Here is a 15,926-nt window from a genome sequence, read left to right on the forward strand (position 1 = left end):
CGATGTCCTAACGACCACGCCCGGGTCCATCGAGACTAGGCCCGAAGCTTGGTACCCATGTCCGATGTCCCAGCACCCGAGCCTAGCTTGATAAATGTCGAGCATGGGTCCTCAATGCTCAAGCTCTGATCCACGGCACTCAGGCCCGAGCTCACAAAGGCTTAGCATGGGTCCTCAGCGCTCAGGCTCGAATCCTTAGTTAATAAAACATCCATTCTTATAAATATATTTTTTTAGAATTTTCAACTATTTTCTTTTTTCTTTTCTCTTTTTTTCTTTTCCTTCTTCTTCGCGCGACTGGCCCCTAGCAAGGGAAGAGCCTTGCTAGATCGGCGAGCTCAAGGCCTCGCCAAAAGTCAGTGAGGTCGAGCTCGCTAATTTGGCAAGGCTCGTCCCTCGCCCGGGGCCGGTCATTGGCCATTGCCGTGGTCAGCGACCAGCCGAAGAAGAAGGAAAAGAAAAAGAAATAAAAAATTATTAAAATGAGTGGATAGAGGAAAATCAAAGATTTTCCATACCAAACAGTGAAAAATGTTTTCCAGTTTATTTTCAAGTTTCAGCAAAATGTCGAAAATATAGTCATTTTCCTGAAAAATGACTTCTTGAAACACATTAAAATGTCACATTTTCTGCAAAACAAACGGAGCTTAAATTGTAATTTAAAGGTTAACCAAGTAATCAAAAGGTAATTTCTAATATCTCGCACTCTTCAAGAATTAAATTTTTCCATCTATATGAATACTCCGAGTGCTTTCTTCATACGTAACGAATGTGTTCTTTTACTAATTTTAGCATGTCGCGCCCGCTAGAACGATTTGAATGGTCAATTCCCTAGTTATTATTGGCAAAATACACACTAAGTTCCACAAATTACCATCATCTTATAATTATATGATTTGTTAGAGATATATTTAAGAGATTCTCTATATTTCTTCCAGATTATTTATATCTGTTAGGATTGTACATGTATCTCCCTTGATTGTGCATATATTAATTCTAATTGATTGTCTTATTACTTTAGATAGTTATCTAGTAAAGTCGATTCATTTACTCTTTATCAAAATATACAAAAATTACATAATTCTCCCTTCCCATATTCTTATCTCGGTATAGAGGTAGAGATCCTTCGGAATATTTGAGTGTGTTGCACACCCGGAGCACACCTGAAGCTCACTTTGCATTTTGTGTAATTCTCTTCTCCAATTCCTCAACATTGTTTGTTGCATAAAATGGTGACATGTACGAGCATTTCCTTCGGTCTTTCCAAGCATATTGACAATTATGACTTTACGAAGTTGTTCACCTTCATGGTCCTCCAAGTTTTACGGAACATCCTTGTTAAAGACTTGCTCATCATCACCAAGTCCGTCCAATTGTTCATCAAATTTTGTTACCTCCAAGTCATCACAAGCATCTCTATTTTACCCTCGATCAAAATCCTTCGAGATGTTTACCTTATCTCAAAATCCTTCCTGCTTATAGACATCTCAACACCGAATATATTATTCACCCCTAATATCGACAAGTCACTCTTACAATGACAGAGCCCTCCTTATATCAGCTCATCAGGTTAAGACAATATCCACATAACAGCTTGTATATATATCACCTGATGCCACTCAATCAAAACACGCATTAGTAGCATTTAATTATTTTGTCATCTTCAAAACATCATGAGAGATTTTCCCATCAAGAGGAAGCGAAGAGGGAGAAATGGAGCAACTTTCGTTCTTTAAAGAACGAAGAAAAAGAAAAGATGCAGCGAAGAGTGAGAAACGGCGTGTCACTAACAAAGCTTGCATTGTTAGTAATGGAGGGGGAAAGAGAGAGTAACGGAGAGAAAGAAGAGAAGAAATTTTAAAAAGTCGAAAAATTGGGACTCACATGAGACACGTGGCGATCGCTAAATGGAGTGGGTTTATGGCTGATGTGGATCACCAGAACTACCTGCTATTTTCTCGGCTCACCCATCCCAATCCCGAAAGAGTTAAAAGGACAAAATTACCTAATTGTGGGTCCTATGGGGCCACACTGACTTTATGTTCTTCATCTTCCTAACATCTCTCTATTTCCAACTCCTATCACTCTCTTCCTCCAAGCAAAAGATCATTCCCATGGAAATCCACTTCGCAGCCTTAGTCTCCTATCTTTCCATTCAAGTCATCTCCCCAGACTAATTCGAGTCTTGATGTTCAAGAGGTCCAAGTCCAAATCTGTGGCTACCTATAACATTAGAGCAGAAAAAAAAAATGATAAAAAAAACATAGCATGCAATGACGCCTTCTTCACCGTCAAATCTAATGAAGTCAACCAGTTTATCCGGCTCAGACCCAAAAAAAAAACTATTTGTTCCAACGACCGATAACGCTTCGAAGAAGCACAACAACAAGAAATAAAGCCCAAGTCCTTCACGTGGTAAGATTGTTGAGACCTTCTTTTTACAACGATTTTAGTTCGAAACTGGTGAAGCATCTCTACATAGACATCTCCAAGAGGTATAGAGACACTGTGAAGTTCCCCTCAATCTAGTTGCCGCTGGCATCACCGGCATCGTCTCGTTGGGCTCTTCTTCATTGAGGATGTGGAAGGGGTTTCGAGTGAGGCTGAAGCACCCAACTCAGTAACTTTGGCGACGACAATTCTTCTCTGCAGATAACATGATACTACCACCATGGAAAGCGTCAGGGTCATGACGGCTGCATGGTGAGACCGTGACGGTCGCGATGATCCTAAATTGGTTGGGTTCATGTAATTACACAATTAAGAGAGAGAGAGAGAGAGAGAGAGAGAGAGAGAGAGAGAGGTTATTGAGGATGACAAGTGGCGGTGTTCGCTAGCTGTATTGGCCGCGAGAGATGGTGGCTAAGAGCGATGTAGCAATGGTAGGACGTCAAGGCTAGCTCAAATAATAAAAAGAGGAGAAAAGACTGAGAATTGACCGGAGATGAGAGCAGTGGCAGATAGAGACAAAGGCTGCATTTGGTTCGATTTTGAGGAAAGTTTTAGGGGAAATGCAAATGACTTTAAATTAAAAGGATTTTTCGAAATATAAATAATATTTGACACTAGTGCATTGGGAAGTAATTTTGATTTAAATAATGTGGGGAAAAAATCACACTTTTAAAGGATTTTTACTTTTCTTTTAAAATAAATCTCAAACCCTTCGTTAGACGTTAGCGAAGGGCTCAGGCCGCCATTGCTTGAGGTCGCACGATCTCAAGCGACCCCAGCGATCTTCGCGCGACCCGTCGCATGACCTCAAACGAGGCTCACCGGCAACGTCGCACGGGGTGAAAAAGTTGAGGACATTTTTGGAATTTTGAAAGTTTAGTGATGGTAAAGTTGGAAGGAAAAAAATACATTAGCAATCCGGAAATGTTCAAAGCCCAAAACTGGGTAGAACTTTCATTAGGCTAAGGACCTTCCGAGGACTTTAGAAATACAATGCATCTCCAAAAATCCCTCCAAAAAATTTTGACAATTGTTGTTGATTTGATTGGAATTTCTGATGGGCTTGAGCGTCCTAGGCATTTTGATGTGAAGTGTGCAGGAGTCATGGTGGTTTCGGGAGCGCTTGGCCATTTTGTGTATCGTAGAGAGCTCTTACCAAGATTGGTGGAGGGGTCATGGAATCGGAGGAATACTGGAAAAGCTTGACATGATGAATTCTGCAAAACTTGAACAAAATGAAAACTGCAAAGCCTGAAGAAAAGAAATCTGGATGATGCAGATTTCCAAGCATTTCAAGAAGAGGAAGAAGAGAGATCCCATAGCCCACGTGAAGCTCTCCAATCATTTGAAGGCCTGAGATTATTTTTTTTTAGGGAAAAAGCTACCAAAAACCCCAAACTTTACCGCCCGTGACACATTTACCTTAAATTTTTTTTATGACACCAAAAACCCCAAACTATACTATTGGTGACACATTTACCCCAATGTATTTTAGTCTATGGACATTTTCGTCTTTTTTGCTTTTTCTTTTTTTTTTCCTTTTTTTTTCCTTTCCCGCGAGGGGGGCCCTCGCCAGCGTCAGGCGAGGGTCGCCTCGCCGGCATCGGGCGAGGGTCGCCTCGCCTGGGCGAGCGAGGGCAACCCTCACCCGACTCAAGCGAGGGGGGCCCTCGCCGGCGTCGAGAGAGGGTGGCCCTCGCCGGCGTCGAGCGAGGGTGGCCCTCGCCAGATCCGACGAGGGCCGCCCTCGCCTGAGTTTGGTGAGGGCCGCCCTCGCTCGCCCAGGCGAGGGCGGCCCTCGCCCGACGCCGGCGAGGGCCCCCCTCGCCGGAAAGGAAAAAAAAAAAAAAAGCAAAAAAGACGAAAATGCCCATGGACTAAAGTACATCGGGATAAATGTGTCACAAATAGCATAATTTGGGGTTTTTGGTGTCACAAAAAAAAGTTCAAGGTAAATGTGTCACGTGTGGTAAAGTTTTGGGTTTTTGGTGACTTTTTCCCTTTTTTTTTAAAGTATAAACAAGCCATGTAGGCATTATTCAAAAAAGCCACATGAGATATATTGCTGGAATATTATTGAAATTTATCGATAGAGGTGCTTAAACGATCGTTTTACTTCGATGTGGCAATAAAATGATCTGGCGAAAAAATTTTAGTATTAAAATGGGTGCCGTATAAAAGTTATAATATTTCTAGAATCTTTTTCGCGATACTTACTTATCCAAGTTGACTTCCGTCGTCATCAAGAGAAAAAGAAATGTTACTACAAAAGATGAAAAAGGCATGGATCAAATTTTAATGACAACACACTTTAATATGAACAGTCACATTCATGAATAGTGAAATCCGCCCTTCCTAACAAGTTGACCCTCATAAAGAAAGAAAGAGACGTATCAGTCATATCCAAAGCCAAATAAATCGATATTAGTCCCCAAGAGTCATATCTACTCCATCTGCATCAATGTCTCTGTCTCCCTCTCCTTTTCAGCCTGAGTGAGACTAGAGAGTAGCAAAAGGCCCATTCGTCTACCAGAAGAAATAGGCTGCGTGTAGCTTGGAAGACTCCGAGTTCTTCTCAACAATCTGCAGCAAAAATCGTGTTGGTGCACTTGTTAAACAAGAAGTTCGATTCGATGTCATGAGAAAGCTAGCATGTTTGAGCGACCAAAACGAGGGCATTTTGTGTATCGAATACGAAAAAAAGATTGCTTGCGTAAAACTTTCTTTAGACGAGCGATGTATGCGCGCTCACCTTCGTCTTTCCTGCCGCACGACCTGAGAAGCATCAAAAAGAGAAAGCCTAGCACCAAGGCTCCAGCTCCTCCCAGCACGATCGCTATCTGTTTTCCTGTTTCTTCATCTCCGCGCCCTCCTGTTTCAACACAAACCTTGCGTGAATTGCAACCATCCAAGGCACGTTTTCTTTAGGAATAAGAAATAGTAAAATCTGGTCACTATAAAGGATGAGAAAATATAAGTAGCAGGTTACAAGATTGTGTGTTTTTATTCATTCTCGGTACCTCGAGAATCTAACTTTGTATAGGTCGCCTATGAGATATTGCATGCATGTCGTATATCTTGTAATAATGTGGTGTAACTGGCCAATCTATAATCGGACCTATTTCAATTATCACTGATTTCGCTACAAGTGATCTAGTCCTTGGACACAGATAAGTTTGACAATTTACCTGGATACAAATTACCGCCGTTGCCTCCGACTCCGCCTATGCCTCCCCCTCCCCCGTAAAAATACTGAAACCTCACTGAACATTGGTCGAGAAAGACCTCACCGGTGACCGACTGTGGGCAATCCTCCTTCACCACCTCCACCGCCGCGTTCACGCACTGCCCGCAGTCGCACGGCCCCAGATCGGTGTCGCACTCCGCCTCCACCATGAACGGCCCGTACTCCGTCTGGTACCTCCCTCCCTGTCCCTCTCTCCCCTGCACCACGCCCTCCTCGAGCGCTTCGAACGCCGCATCTCTCTTCTCCTCGAACCCTTCGATCCCCTCCACTTCGCCCGACACCTCGCAGTTCTTGTGATCGATCCCATACTTGGATACACCGCCACCACCACGTGGCAAGATCTCGGCCTTCCGGATAGAGAACTGGTCGGTCTCGTACAGGAGGTAACACCCGGAGAGCCGAATCTTACCCGCAATTGACTTGCTGCAGAGAGTATGTGATATCTCGGGGATTCGAGCGATGCACTCGTGGCACTGGTAGTCGGTGAGAGCGGCATTGCACAGGAACCGGCCGGAGACGCCGGAGAGAGAGTCGCCAACAGTGGCCTTGTAGAACTTGGATCGGGAGGAGTGAGAGACTAGTTCATCGAATAGGTTTGAGAGCGTTTGGGAATGAGGTGATTCATCTGAGTCGGTGAATGTGTCGCTAGAGCAGTTGTTGTACACAAACGCGGTGTAGTTCGCGCTTGGCTTAAGTAGACCGTTGGTGCAAGGTATGATAAACCCGAGAACAACAGAGAAAACCAGCAGAGAGAATGGAGAGAACGTTCCCATTAGATCAAGATTTGAACCAGTTCTCGTGGTGACGATGGACACAATTCAAGATGGCGAGGAAGAGAAGTGAGCAAATGAACCAATCAAAACTTCTTTAAATGTAATAATAGAATAGTATGGATTGGTGAATGTCATGTGGTTTTATTAGAAGTTGGTGGATTGGAATATTGTTTTCTTGCCAACCCTCATCTAACCATCACTACTTTATGCTGGTTCCTCCATTTGGATTAGCAAAGACCGCAGGAACGAACACAGGTACAAGCCGTCAAATGAAGTCGGCAAGCATGGCTCGTGCCGTCATGATTTGTTCAAGAAATTTTAATGGAGTGGTTGATCAATACACACCAGTTTTGCTAATTGGATCGTGCTTAAGTGGAAGTTACTGCAGTTTTCCCCAAGTTTTCGTGTGCAACACAACAAGCATCTCGTGGGGATATATTCCACTTCCACTATGGATTAGGATCGATGGGCTGGTGGTATAGATTGATAATTTCTAAAGTGCGAGGTTGCCAGCTCGCTTGATTATGATTGCTGGCCATGTATCTTGTTCTAGTAAAATGAGTTCTAGATCTCTCCCTCGTCGGTGGGGCTATGCTAATGAAGCTTGTCTACCCCAAATGAGTGACAATCTCTCTACCATCTTAAATCTGGACATTCAAGGTACAAGACACTTGTGATAAGTTCGAAAGTAAATAGTTAGACCAAGTTTAAGCTGATTAGCGCAGGGAGATCGTATGAATTTAAAGAGCAGTTAGGACCTAATATCAAGCGATGTGAAACAATATTTCAACATCCCATTTCACGTGCAAGCCAGATCATGAGCGGCACGAGGCATTTTGACCACAGCACTAATGGGGGTGGATGCACATTTGTGAAAGAGATAACACCGGCTCTGATTCCATGTTGATATTTAGGGTCAAAGAAAAAATAATGACAAAGTGTTCATGGTGAAGTATGTTCCCAACTAAGAAAAAAGATCAATAGCATGTGAGAAGGTGAGAACACTATTCCGCGTTACGAGATGAATCACATACGGTCGTTGAAATTCGAGCGGTATGTTATATTCAACTTTCCTCTGACGTGTAACTTGATATTGACTCGAGACTGCGGCATAAGAATTCATTGTAAATGGAGGGACAAAAATAAAATGTTCAAAAAGAGTCGTACTCAAGACATTTCGTTACAATACGAAAGATGGATTTTCAAGGACAATAAACTTGAGTTAGCAAATAGATGAACACATGATTTGGTCTTTAAGTTTAATGTGACAGAGGTTATGAAGGACATGTATGGCCCATCCAACTGATTAAAAAAATATGGAACAAACCCTACTATCAAACACCAGCCTTATAGCAAACAACATGGCACGCATCCATCGATTTGGTGCTAGTCCATCGAGTGACCTGCTTTTCCTACCCAATTTGCATGTCTTGGGTTGTTCTTTTGTGTCTGTCTTCTTCACCTGCATGAACTCCATCGATGATAGACTTATAAAACAGCCCAAGTTGCTAGTCGCTGAGGCAGGAAGGCTAGAGAAATAAGGCAAAAGTGATCACATCCCTGTGCATTTTCTGGTCTCATTTGGCTTACCCGATTCAATTGCTTACAAGGGAGAGGGGGGCTTTCCAATTGACATTGAGCATTTTGGAAAGAGCCCATTATTTTAAATGAACAGGCCTAGCAGCTTATGAAAGAAACTGGGCCTTCCCTTCATGTTAGACCTCAGCACCCAGAAATTGGAGTGGGGACAAATGTGAAGATGACTGCAAAATTCATCATGAAAACTTTAAAAGAAAATACTTATTCTTTTTTTTTTTAAAAGGGATATTTGTCGATTAGAAAATCATTGAAAGGAAGAAGGGAATCGTGACCAAACTTTCCTGCCGTCCAAATCGTGGCTCGTGCTCAAAAGCTCAAATTGATTTGGCGATATGTCTTCCTCTCCCTCTTCTTCGTTGTCGTGAAGTGGGGGACCCCTTTGAAAGTCAGTTTGGGCGGGCCTCCAACTTTATTTTTAGGCCAACCCCACAAGTAATGTCTCCTCCTTTTTTTTATCTTTTCCAGAGACTTTTTATTCGTGTAATCATTTATTTTTTTGCTAGAGCTCTATCCCACTCGTGTTTTCCCCCTCTTTTAATAGTAGAGTCAAAGTTTTCGTGCTCGTTCGTGCTTTTAGTCGAACCTTCTATTCCGTGCGACCGACATCCGTTTCGTCTTGCTACCTAATTCGGACTCGTGCATGCATCGGAAAGAGCGCGTCGGAGTTATGTCGCGACGCGGCTTAGGAAGCACGGGCACTCTCCGGGGGCTTCCGTGTCGTGTCGGACACGTGCCGGACGTGTCGGATACCGACACTCGTCCGACACTCTTTTTTTGTTATTTATTTATTTGTGGATTAGAATCAAATTAATTTGATTGCAATAATCATAGAAATGATCATTTATCATGTATATATAAAAATATAAATTTAATATACAACGTGACTCAATGTGTCGAAATTCTCATTTTTTGAGAAATGATGTGTCGGCATGTCGTGTCGTGTCGTGTCACGTGTCACGTGTCAGTGTCGGTGCTACTTAAGCGACGCTTATAAATGAAATTTACCCCGACGGACGGTCGGTATATCCAGGTCTGAAGCTCCTCCAATTGGATCTGACCAAAAAACATTGGTGTGGGATGTTTTCACCCGTTTATTTTGTTTTTTAGCTTTAGGAAAGAGCATCACAAACGTGCAAGATGTGGACTAAGGACATCCTCCTTGCATGATAGTGAACAAGGAGCTCCTTGTGGACCCAAGTATTGGTAAAAAGGTAAAAATCTAGGAAATCCACATTTCACAGGAACAGGACAATATAAAGGTCCCCATCCTAACCAGAAATTCAAAGAGAGCATCGTTCACAAAATTTTATTTATTTATTTTTATTTTATTTTGAATATAATTTTGATTTTTTTTTCATGGAGCCAGTCTCTCTCTTTTCTTCAACAATTTATGGAGCCTGACCCACCATTATTTTCTTGTTTCCCCATTGCTGAAGCTGTTGGATAATGAAATGAATCTTGAAGATTTGGCCATTATTCATGATGTAAATTTCACAGCCTTACCTTTTTGAATTGAGCGAATCTCAGCTACAACTCCTTCCAATTTATTGAAACTAAAGAGGGTGATGGCGAACTAACCAAAACCCATTCTCTCAATTAATTTAGTGATTAGGAGTTTATAATACTGACAAGTCGAGGCTACTTGCAATTTCCTTTTATTTTGTTTCCCTTTCAATTAATTCCCGACGGTGGAATTTGGACTTCACCGGCTATAATAACTCATAAAAATATACCGGTTGCTACAAAAAAAAATATATGCTTGTATTTTAATTTTTTCAAAATTTCCTAAATAAGTTCGTATATATTGAAAAAGTTTGAAAACGCAAATCTTTTTTAGGCTGGTCCATATACATAGACAAGTTTAACTTCATCTTATATATCTATTAAAATTTAAATTTAAGGTTGGTCAATGCAATTGTTTGAGCTAGCTGCAAGCCGCCAATGAGTGATCCTTGCGTACCTAACTTTCCAACCCAAAAAGAAAAAAGAAAGGTCAAATTCAGCATATATCAACCACATATGTTTAGCCAAATGGTCAATTCAGTAAGTCTTTATCATCACACTGCAATCATGTACTAAAGCTCTCTTTGTTTTTGTGAAAATGAATAATTTTTAAAAAAAATATCACCGATATTGCTCGAAACTAATAGCTAATGAATAATGTTTTCGTTATCGACAATGATTCATATTTAAATAATTTCGTAGATGACGAAAATATTTTTCGTTCGTTCATATTTGAAAATAATTCAAGTGATTAACTTTTAAAAAATATTTTTCAGATCATTCGTTTTCGTGAAACAAACTGAATGATTTTGCACATATTAAATAATTGGCGTGACGTGCAATCGGAAATCATAATTAGGCACAACAACTAGATGGGCCTCCTCCTCTTTTGATGATTAATTAATTAAAACGTTAATTAACTCCATATGGGGCGGTCTAATTTATGGGGTGCTCATCTCCATTGTTATCTTCAAAAAGACATTCCCCCAATTAAAATATCTGATCCTAGGAACAGGCCGATCGTTAGATAATGGGACACTTGCATGATTGTTCAGACGCATGATTGCTTCCTAATAATCTCTCTTAATAACCGACAAAAGAAGTCGTGATTTGACCACCCATTTTGTCTCTTTTTCTAGTCTTTCTCCCATGATGATTTGCATAATATATATAGAGTTAATACCCTAAAAAATCTAAAAAATTTATCCCAAACTAACCGGTAGACTTGTGACAAATTTACCCTCTGTTAGTTAAATTGAATTAATACCACGAAAAATCATAAATTTGTACATCTGTGACAAACAGATGGTAAAACCCCAAATCGATACACTCGTCAACTACCACGTATTATTCAACTCAGCAATTTAACAAAAATTTAATGGAAATTAACGGAGAGCAAATTGTCACAAATGTACCAGTTTAGGGCTTGTCATAGTTGTACTATTTTATAATTTTTCATGATATTAACTCATATATATACATAATATTTTTTTTCATGACATAAATCCAGTGGATATTTCCAAACTGTCATTTAAATGAAGCACTGACGTCTCATCTGTAAATTAGGTGACCTTGAAAATGATTGGATGATAAAATAAAACAAAAAAAAATTGAATTTTAGGAGAATATGCTACTTAAATAAGAACCTGATGCTTATTGATTCCTTCACAAGAATTACTATGCTTTTGGGGAAGCACGGCTTCTTTTGTTTTCTTTTTCTTTTATTTCTTCTTGAGAAAATAAAAAAAGACAAAAATAAAAAGAAGAAGAAGCACCCATCCCCAGTAACACCTTCCCCAAGATCAAAAGAAATGCACAATAGGATTAAAACATTTTATAGTAATCTCTATACTATATACAATAATCTCTACATTATATATATATAGAGAGAGTATCATTAGGATGGTGCATGTACATGCTTGAGTATGCCTTGACAAAGAGATAAGGTACGAGATTAGGGCCGAAAGTTGACCTAACATGAATCGCCCAACATAAATTACACGGGCGGCGATTTCTGACACGACACGAGAACACGACTCAACTATAGCATGAACTCAATGAGAGAAATCCGAACTTGACATGACACGATATGACTTAGCTCGGCATCATCAAGAACCGGCACCTTCTCATCCATTCTTAATGAAAATCACACCGGATCATTTTTGCAATGGCACGTACCGAGCGGGATCACTTCGAATTTAACTCATCTTTCTAATTTCAAAACACGAATCGCGGAGGAGGGTGAAGTAAAGAGATAAGTCTCCACCTACAAATTCAACTTCTCGTTGGACGTGAGATCGAGAAATTTCGTAAAAACCAATTCGAATACAATACTTATGAACAGGCCTCGAAAAAAATTTCGAGCGGACACGCTCTCCGCGCACCCAAATAGAATAATACAATTTCCAAAGAGATAAAAGTGACTTTTTGGGGGGTCGAATTTATAATAATTTTTTTTTACTTCGAAGTACTCCGGATGCAGCTCCTTTTTCTCACGTCACATCGAAATTTACCCTGTCCTTACATAGAGATAAAAAAATTAAATTCGACTTTTAAATGTTATTTAAAGGCTGGGATTTTGAAGTAAAATAATAAAATTAAATAGAGATAAAAAAAATAAATAAAATAACGAATTATTAGGGTTGCGCTCCCCTGCTCACATCAAAAAGTCGTTGAGCTGTTGAAAGCTTGAAGCCCAAAAAGAAGAATAATCACTACTAAACCCAAAAAAAAAATAAAAAAAATTAGAAATATTATGAATCACATAAAAAAATTAATAAATTGTGTATAATAAATTATTTATACATTTCAATAATTTTGGGAGCTCTGCTTCTCTCGTCTCGTCTCCTTCAACCTTTTTACTCAAACCCAAAGCAAAGCAACCTGTCTCTCTCTCTCTCTCTCTCTCTCTCTATCTCTGTGTTGGACTTCGAAGAAAAGCATGGCGATTTCTTGAGAATTCGTCTCGGTCCTCTCGTGGGTATCTGCTCCGGCTTCGTGGGTTCCCCGCGTATCGGCTCCCTCTGTCCGGAGAAGCAGGCGTGTATGATCTCGGTCCTCCCTGATCAGTTCGCCTGAGAGTCTCTGGGGGTGATGCTGAGCTTCGGCTTCGAAGCTTCAGAAACGCCGGGGCTCTCTTCTATCTCTTTTCTGGGGAATTCACCGTGCGTGCTGCTTCTTGTTGCTGGAGCTGTGACGAGCGGGGGTGCGAAGAGAGGGACGGAGCTGACGGGTCTTCCGGGTCGATTCGGCGGCTGATCATTTTGGGAGTCCCGGAATTTCTTTTTTGTGAGGTTGATCGAGCGATCGAAGGAAATGTTTGGTTGCGAGTGTACTTGCTGGGAGGATATCTCTGAATTCTGTCCTCTGGAGCCGGAGCCCTTCTCTCTGCCGTCGCCTATGCCCAAGTGGCCTCGAGGTGCGCTTTTTTCGCTTCTTCCTCCTTAAATTTTTCTCGGGAAATGAAGAAAGGTTCCATCTTTCTGGGAGCAAAATGCGTCTTGGGTTCTGGGTGTTGTTCGTTCTGTTCATGCTATTGATGGGTTCGTGTCCATGCTTTTGATGGGGTTTAGCATCTTGGTGATTGATGTAGAAGTTTGGTTTCGGTTAGCTCCGGAGTTCTCTTCGCCCTTTATTTTATTCATTTAATTTTAGTATTTCTTTTTGGGCAATGCCATTGAGGTTTTCAGTCATCTGCTCTGTGTTGGATATTGGAATATTCGCCGGATGTTCTCTCTCTCTCTCTCTCCCCTCTCTCTCCTCCCTCTGACACACGACCAATCACACACGTGTGTTATAGATGTATGTGTATCCTGGTGAGGGAGGTGTGTGTGCTAGATCTCAGAGTTCCGCTGGAAATTAGGAGGAAATTTGACTATCAAGTTGATCACTGGATTGGATGTGAATTGGGTTTAGTTGCTGAATTCTCTTTCCATTTTAATCTGATAGTCCCTGCTAGTCATCCCGTGATAAAAATTCGCGTGCTGTGAGTCAAATTCACTGCTTTTCATTTGTTACTTGCCGCTATCGAAAGCTAGCAAACTGATGGATCTTGGAAGGAACCGTCCGTTTTCGATCAAAACTATTGCTAAATGCCCTTACTTCATTTTCATGCTCCAAGTTCTGTTCTTGCCCCCCAGCGGGACTACGAGTATTGAAGCAAGGAGGTTGAGAAATTTTTCGTGCCCATTATAATCTATTGCAACTTGTAATCTAATTGAAGGCTTCCCAGAGAACATGTTGGACTTATGTCCTTTTCCGAAAAGTTTGCGGTTCTACTTCATATTCTATTTACCTCTTCAAATTGATTGCCATCTTTGTAGGCAAGGCTTTCAGTTCCGGAACAATACGACTAGGTGATATTGAAGTACTTAAAATTACGGAGTTTGAGAGAGTCTGGAGCTGCAGTCTGTTGCGTGCGAAGGTACATGGAGTCACGTTTTATAGACCTGTAGGGATACCAGACGGATTTCATTGTCTGGGTTACTACTGCCAGCCAAATGACAAGCCATTGAGAGGCTATATCCTTGTGGCTCGTGAAACCGTCGACCACGGCAGTTGTTCTGATCATAGCCATGTCACTGCTCTACGCTCCCCAGCCATGAAGAAGCCTCTCAACTACAAACTAGTATGGAAAGCCGACTCAGATCAAAATGGTTCTGGATACTTTTGGCTACCAATTGCACCCGTGGGTTATAGAGCCATGGGCATCCTTGTTACTGACAGTCCGGATGAGCCTGATGTTGATGAAGTCAGATGCGTACGAGAAGATCTCACCGAGGATTGTGAGCCCTGCGACCTGCTGTTTAGCGTGCAACCAAAGAATGCTCGATACCCATTTCGTATATGGACCACGCGGCCCTGCAAGCGGGGAATGTGGGGAACTGGTGTTTCTGTTGGTGCATTCTTCTGTGACTCATTCTTCGGTATGGAGGAACAGCTAGATATAGCCTGCTTGAAGAATGTCGATCACACATTGCATGCGATGCCAAATTTAGACCAGATACATGCACTAATAAGGCATTACGGGCCCACTGTTTTCTTCCATCCTGATGAGGTTTATATGCCGTCTTCTGTACAATGGTTTTTCAAGAACGGAGCACTCTTGTATGAATATGGACAAGATCGAGGCGAACCAATCAAGTACGATGGTTCGAATTTGCCTTGTGAAGGGTGTAATGATGGGGAATTCTGGATAGATTTGCCAGATGATGATGAGGCAAGAAATCGTGTCAAGGACGGTGACCTGGAGAGCGCGGAGCTCTATGTACATGTTAAACCAGCACTTGGAGGTACATTTACCGATATCGTGATGTGGGTCTTCTGCCCTTTCAATGGACCTGCAACCCTGAAAATAGGCTTAATGACTGTTCCAATGACCAGGATAGGGCAGCATGTGGGCGACTGGGAGCATTTCACTCTCCGTGTGAGCAACTTTACTGGAGAATTGTGGAGTGCATATTTCTCCCAGCACAGTGGTGGTGGATGGATCAATGCGTCTGACTTGGAGTACATTGAGGGGAATAGGCCAATGGTTTTCTCTTCTAAATGTGGTCATGCGAGTTTCCCGCACCCTGGGACCTATCTCCAAGGATCATCCAAACTGGGAATAGGAGTGAGAAACGATTGCGCTCGAAGCAAGTTCTATGTAGATTCCAGCGAGAAGTATCAGATTATTTCAGCAGAGTATCTTGGTGATGGTGTAGTAACCGAACCTTGTTGGCTACAATACATGAGGGAGTGGGGTCCGACCATCAAATACGACTCAAGATCCGAAGTCGATAAGATAATAAATCTGCTCCCTTTCTTTGTGAGGTTCTCTGTGGAGAACCTCATCGACTTGTTTCCGACGGAGCTTTATGGCGAGGAAGGGCCAACGGGACCCAAAGAGAAGGATAACTGGGTTGGAGATGAGAGGGACTAGCTTGATATTCATTAAATTGTTTTGTCATGCACAAGAGGAAGTGGTTCCGGCATGGCCAGCTCTGAAGAACTAGCTTGCTAGATCATGCTCACGGATCAGAGCAGCTGAGTTAAGAAAGCAAGTTTGTGTACCTATGTGAAGGAATCATTTTCCACTCTTTCGAAGGAGTGCCACCCACTTACAGATGCTCCTCAGTCGTGATGCAACTGCATTCATACATGAGAGGGGTAGAGACAGTGTGTGTTGTTATTTGAAAGTAGGGTATGTGCCCGCTTTGATGTAGAGATTTCAATCATCAAATGAAAATCAATTCCCCAGTTTCTCTGATAAAGCTCCCTCAGGTCTAGTAAGAGAGTTGTAGAAATATTACTTTTCTTTCGGTGCCATTAACCATCATATACTGATATGGGAAGTTAGAATTTGCATCCAC

General features: G+C 41.6%; 2 protein-coding genes across 2 annotated transcripts; one reads left to right on the plus strand and one right to left on the minus strand.

Annotated features, from left to right (window-relative positions):
• Positions 1-4,693: 4,693 nt before the first annotated feature.
• On the minus strand, positions 4,694-6,563 carry LOC115690102 (plasmodesmata-located protein 2-like). The gene is made up of 3 exons (XM_030616345.2): positions 5,640-6,563; positions 5,204-5,323; positions 4,694-5,034 (listed from the first exon to the last, which is right to left on the minus strand). The coding sequence occupies exons 1-3, from the start codon at positions 6,469-6,471 to the stop codon at positions 5,027-5,029; spliced, it is 960 nt and encodes a 319-aa protein (XP_030472205.1). The 5' UTR covers positions 6,472-6,563; the 3' UTR covers positions 4,694-5,026.
• Positions 6,564-12,460: 5,897 nt separating this feature from the next.
• On the plus strand, positions 12,461-15,827 carry LOC115690101 (hypothetical protein At1g04090-like). Its single transcript, XM_030616344.2, has 2 exons — positions 12,461-12,991; positions 13,896-15,827. Exons 1-2 carry the CDS (start codon positions 12,889-12,891, stop codon positions 15,494-15,496), a joined length of 1,704 nt encoding a protein of 567 aa, XP_030472204.1. The 5' UTR covers positions 12,461-12,888; the 3' UTR covers positions 15,497-15,827.
• The last annotated feature ends 99 nt before the right edge of the window (positions 15,828-15,926 follow it).

Source organism: Syzygium oleosum, unplaced genomic scaffold (genome assembly GCF_021117445.2).
Source record: "Syzygium oleosum isolate NSW1041296 unplaced genomic scaffold, Sole_v2.1 Sole_v2.06, whole genome shotgun sequence".
NCBI classification, from domain to species: domain Eukaryota; kingdom Viridiplantae; phylum Streptophyta; class Magnoliopsida; order Myrtales; family Myrtaceae; genus Syzygium; species Syzygium oleosum.

Coding starts and splice junctions, on each gene's coding strand:
- LOC115690102 (XM_030616345.2), bottom strand. CDS start 6,471: ATGGGAACGTTCTCTCCATTCTCTCTGCTGGTTTTCTCTGTTGTTCTC. Junction 5,324..5,639: donor CGGCGGTAATTTGTATCCAG/GTAAATTGTCAA, acceptor GTGTTGAAACAG/GAGGGCGCGGAGATGAAGAA.
- LOC115690101 (XM_030616344.2), top strand. CDS start 12,889: ATGTTTGGTTGCGAGTGTACTTGCTGGGAGGATATCTCTGAATTCTGT. Junction 12,992..13,895: donor TATGCCCAAGTGGCCTCGAG/GTGCGCTTTTTT, acceptor CCATCTTTGTAG/GCAAGGCTTTCAGTTCCGGA.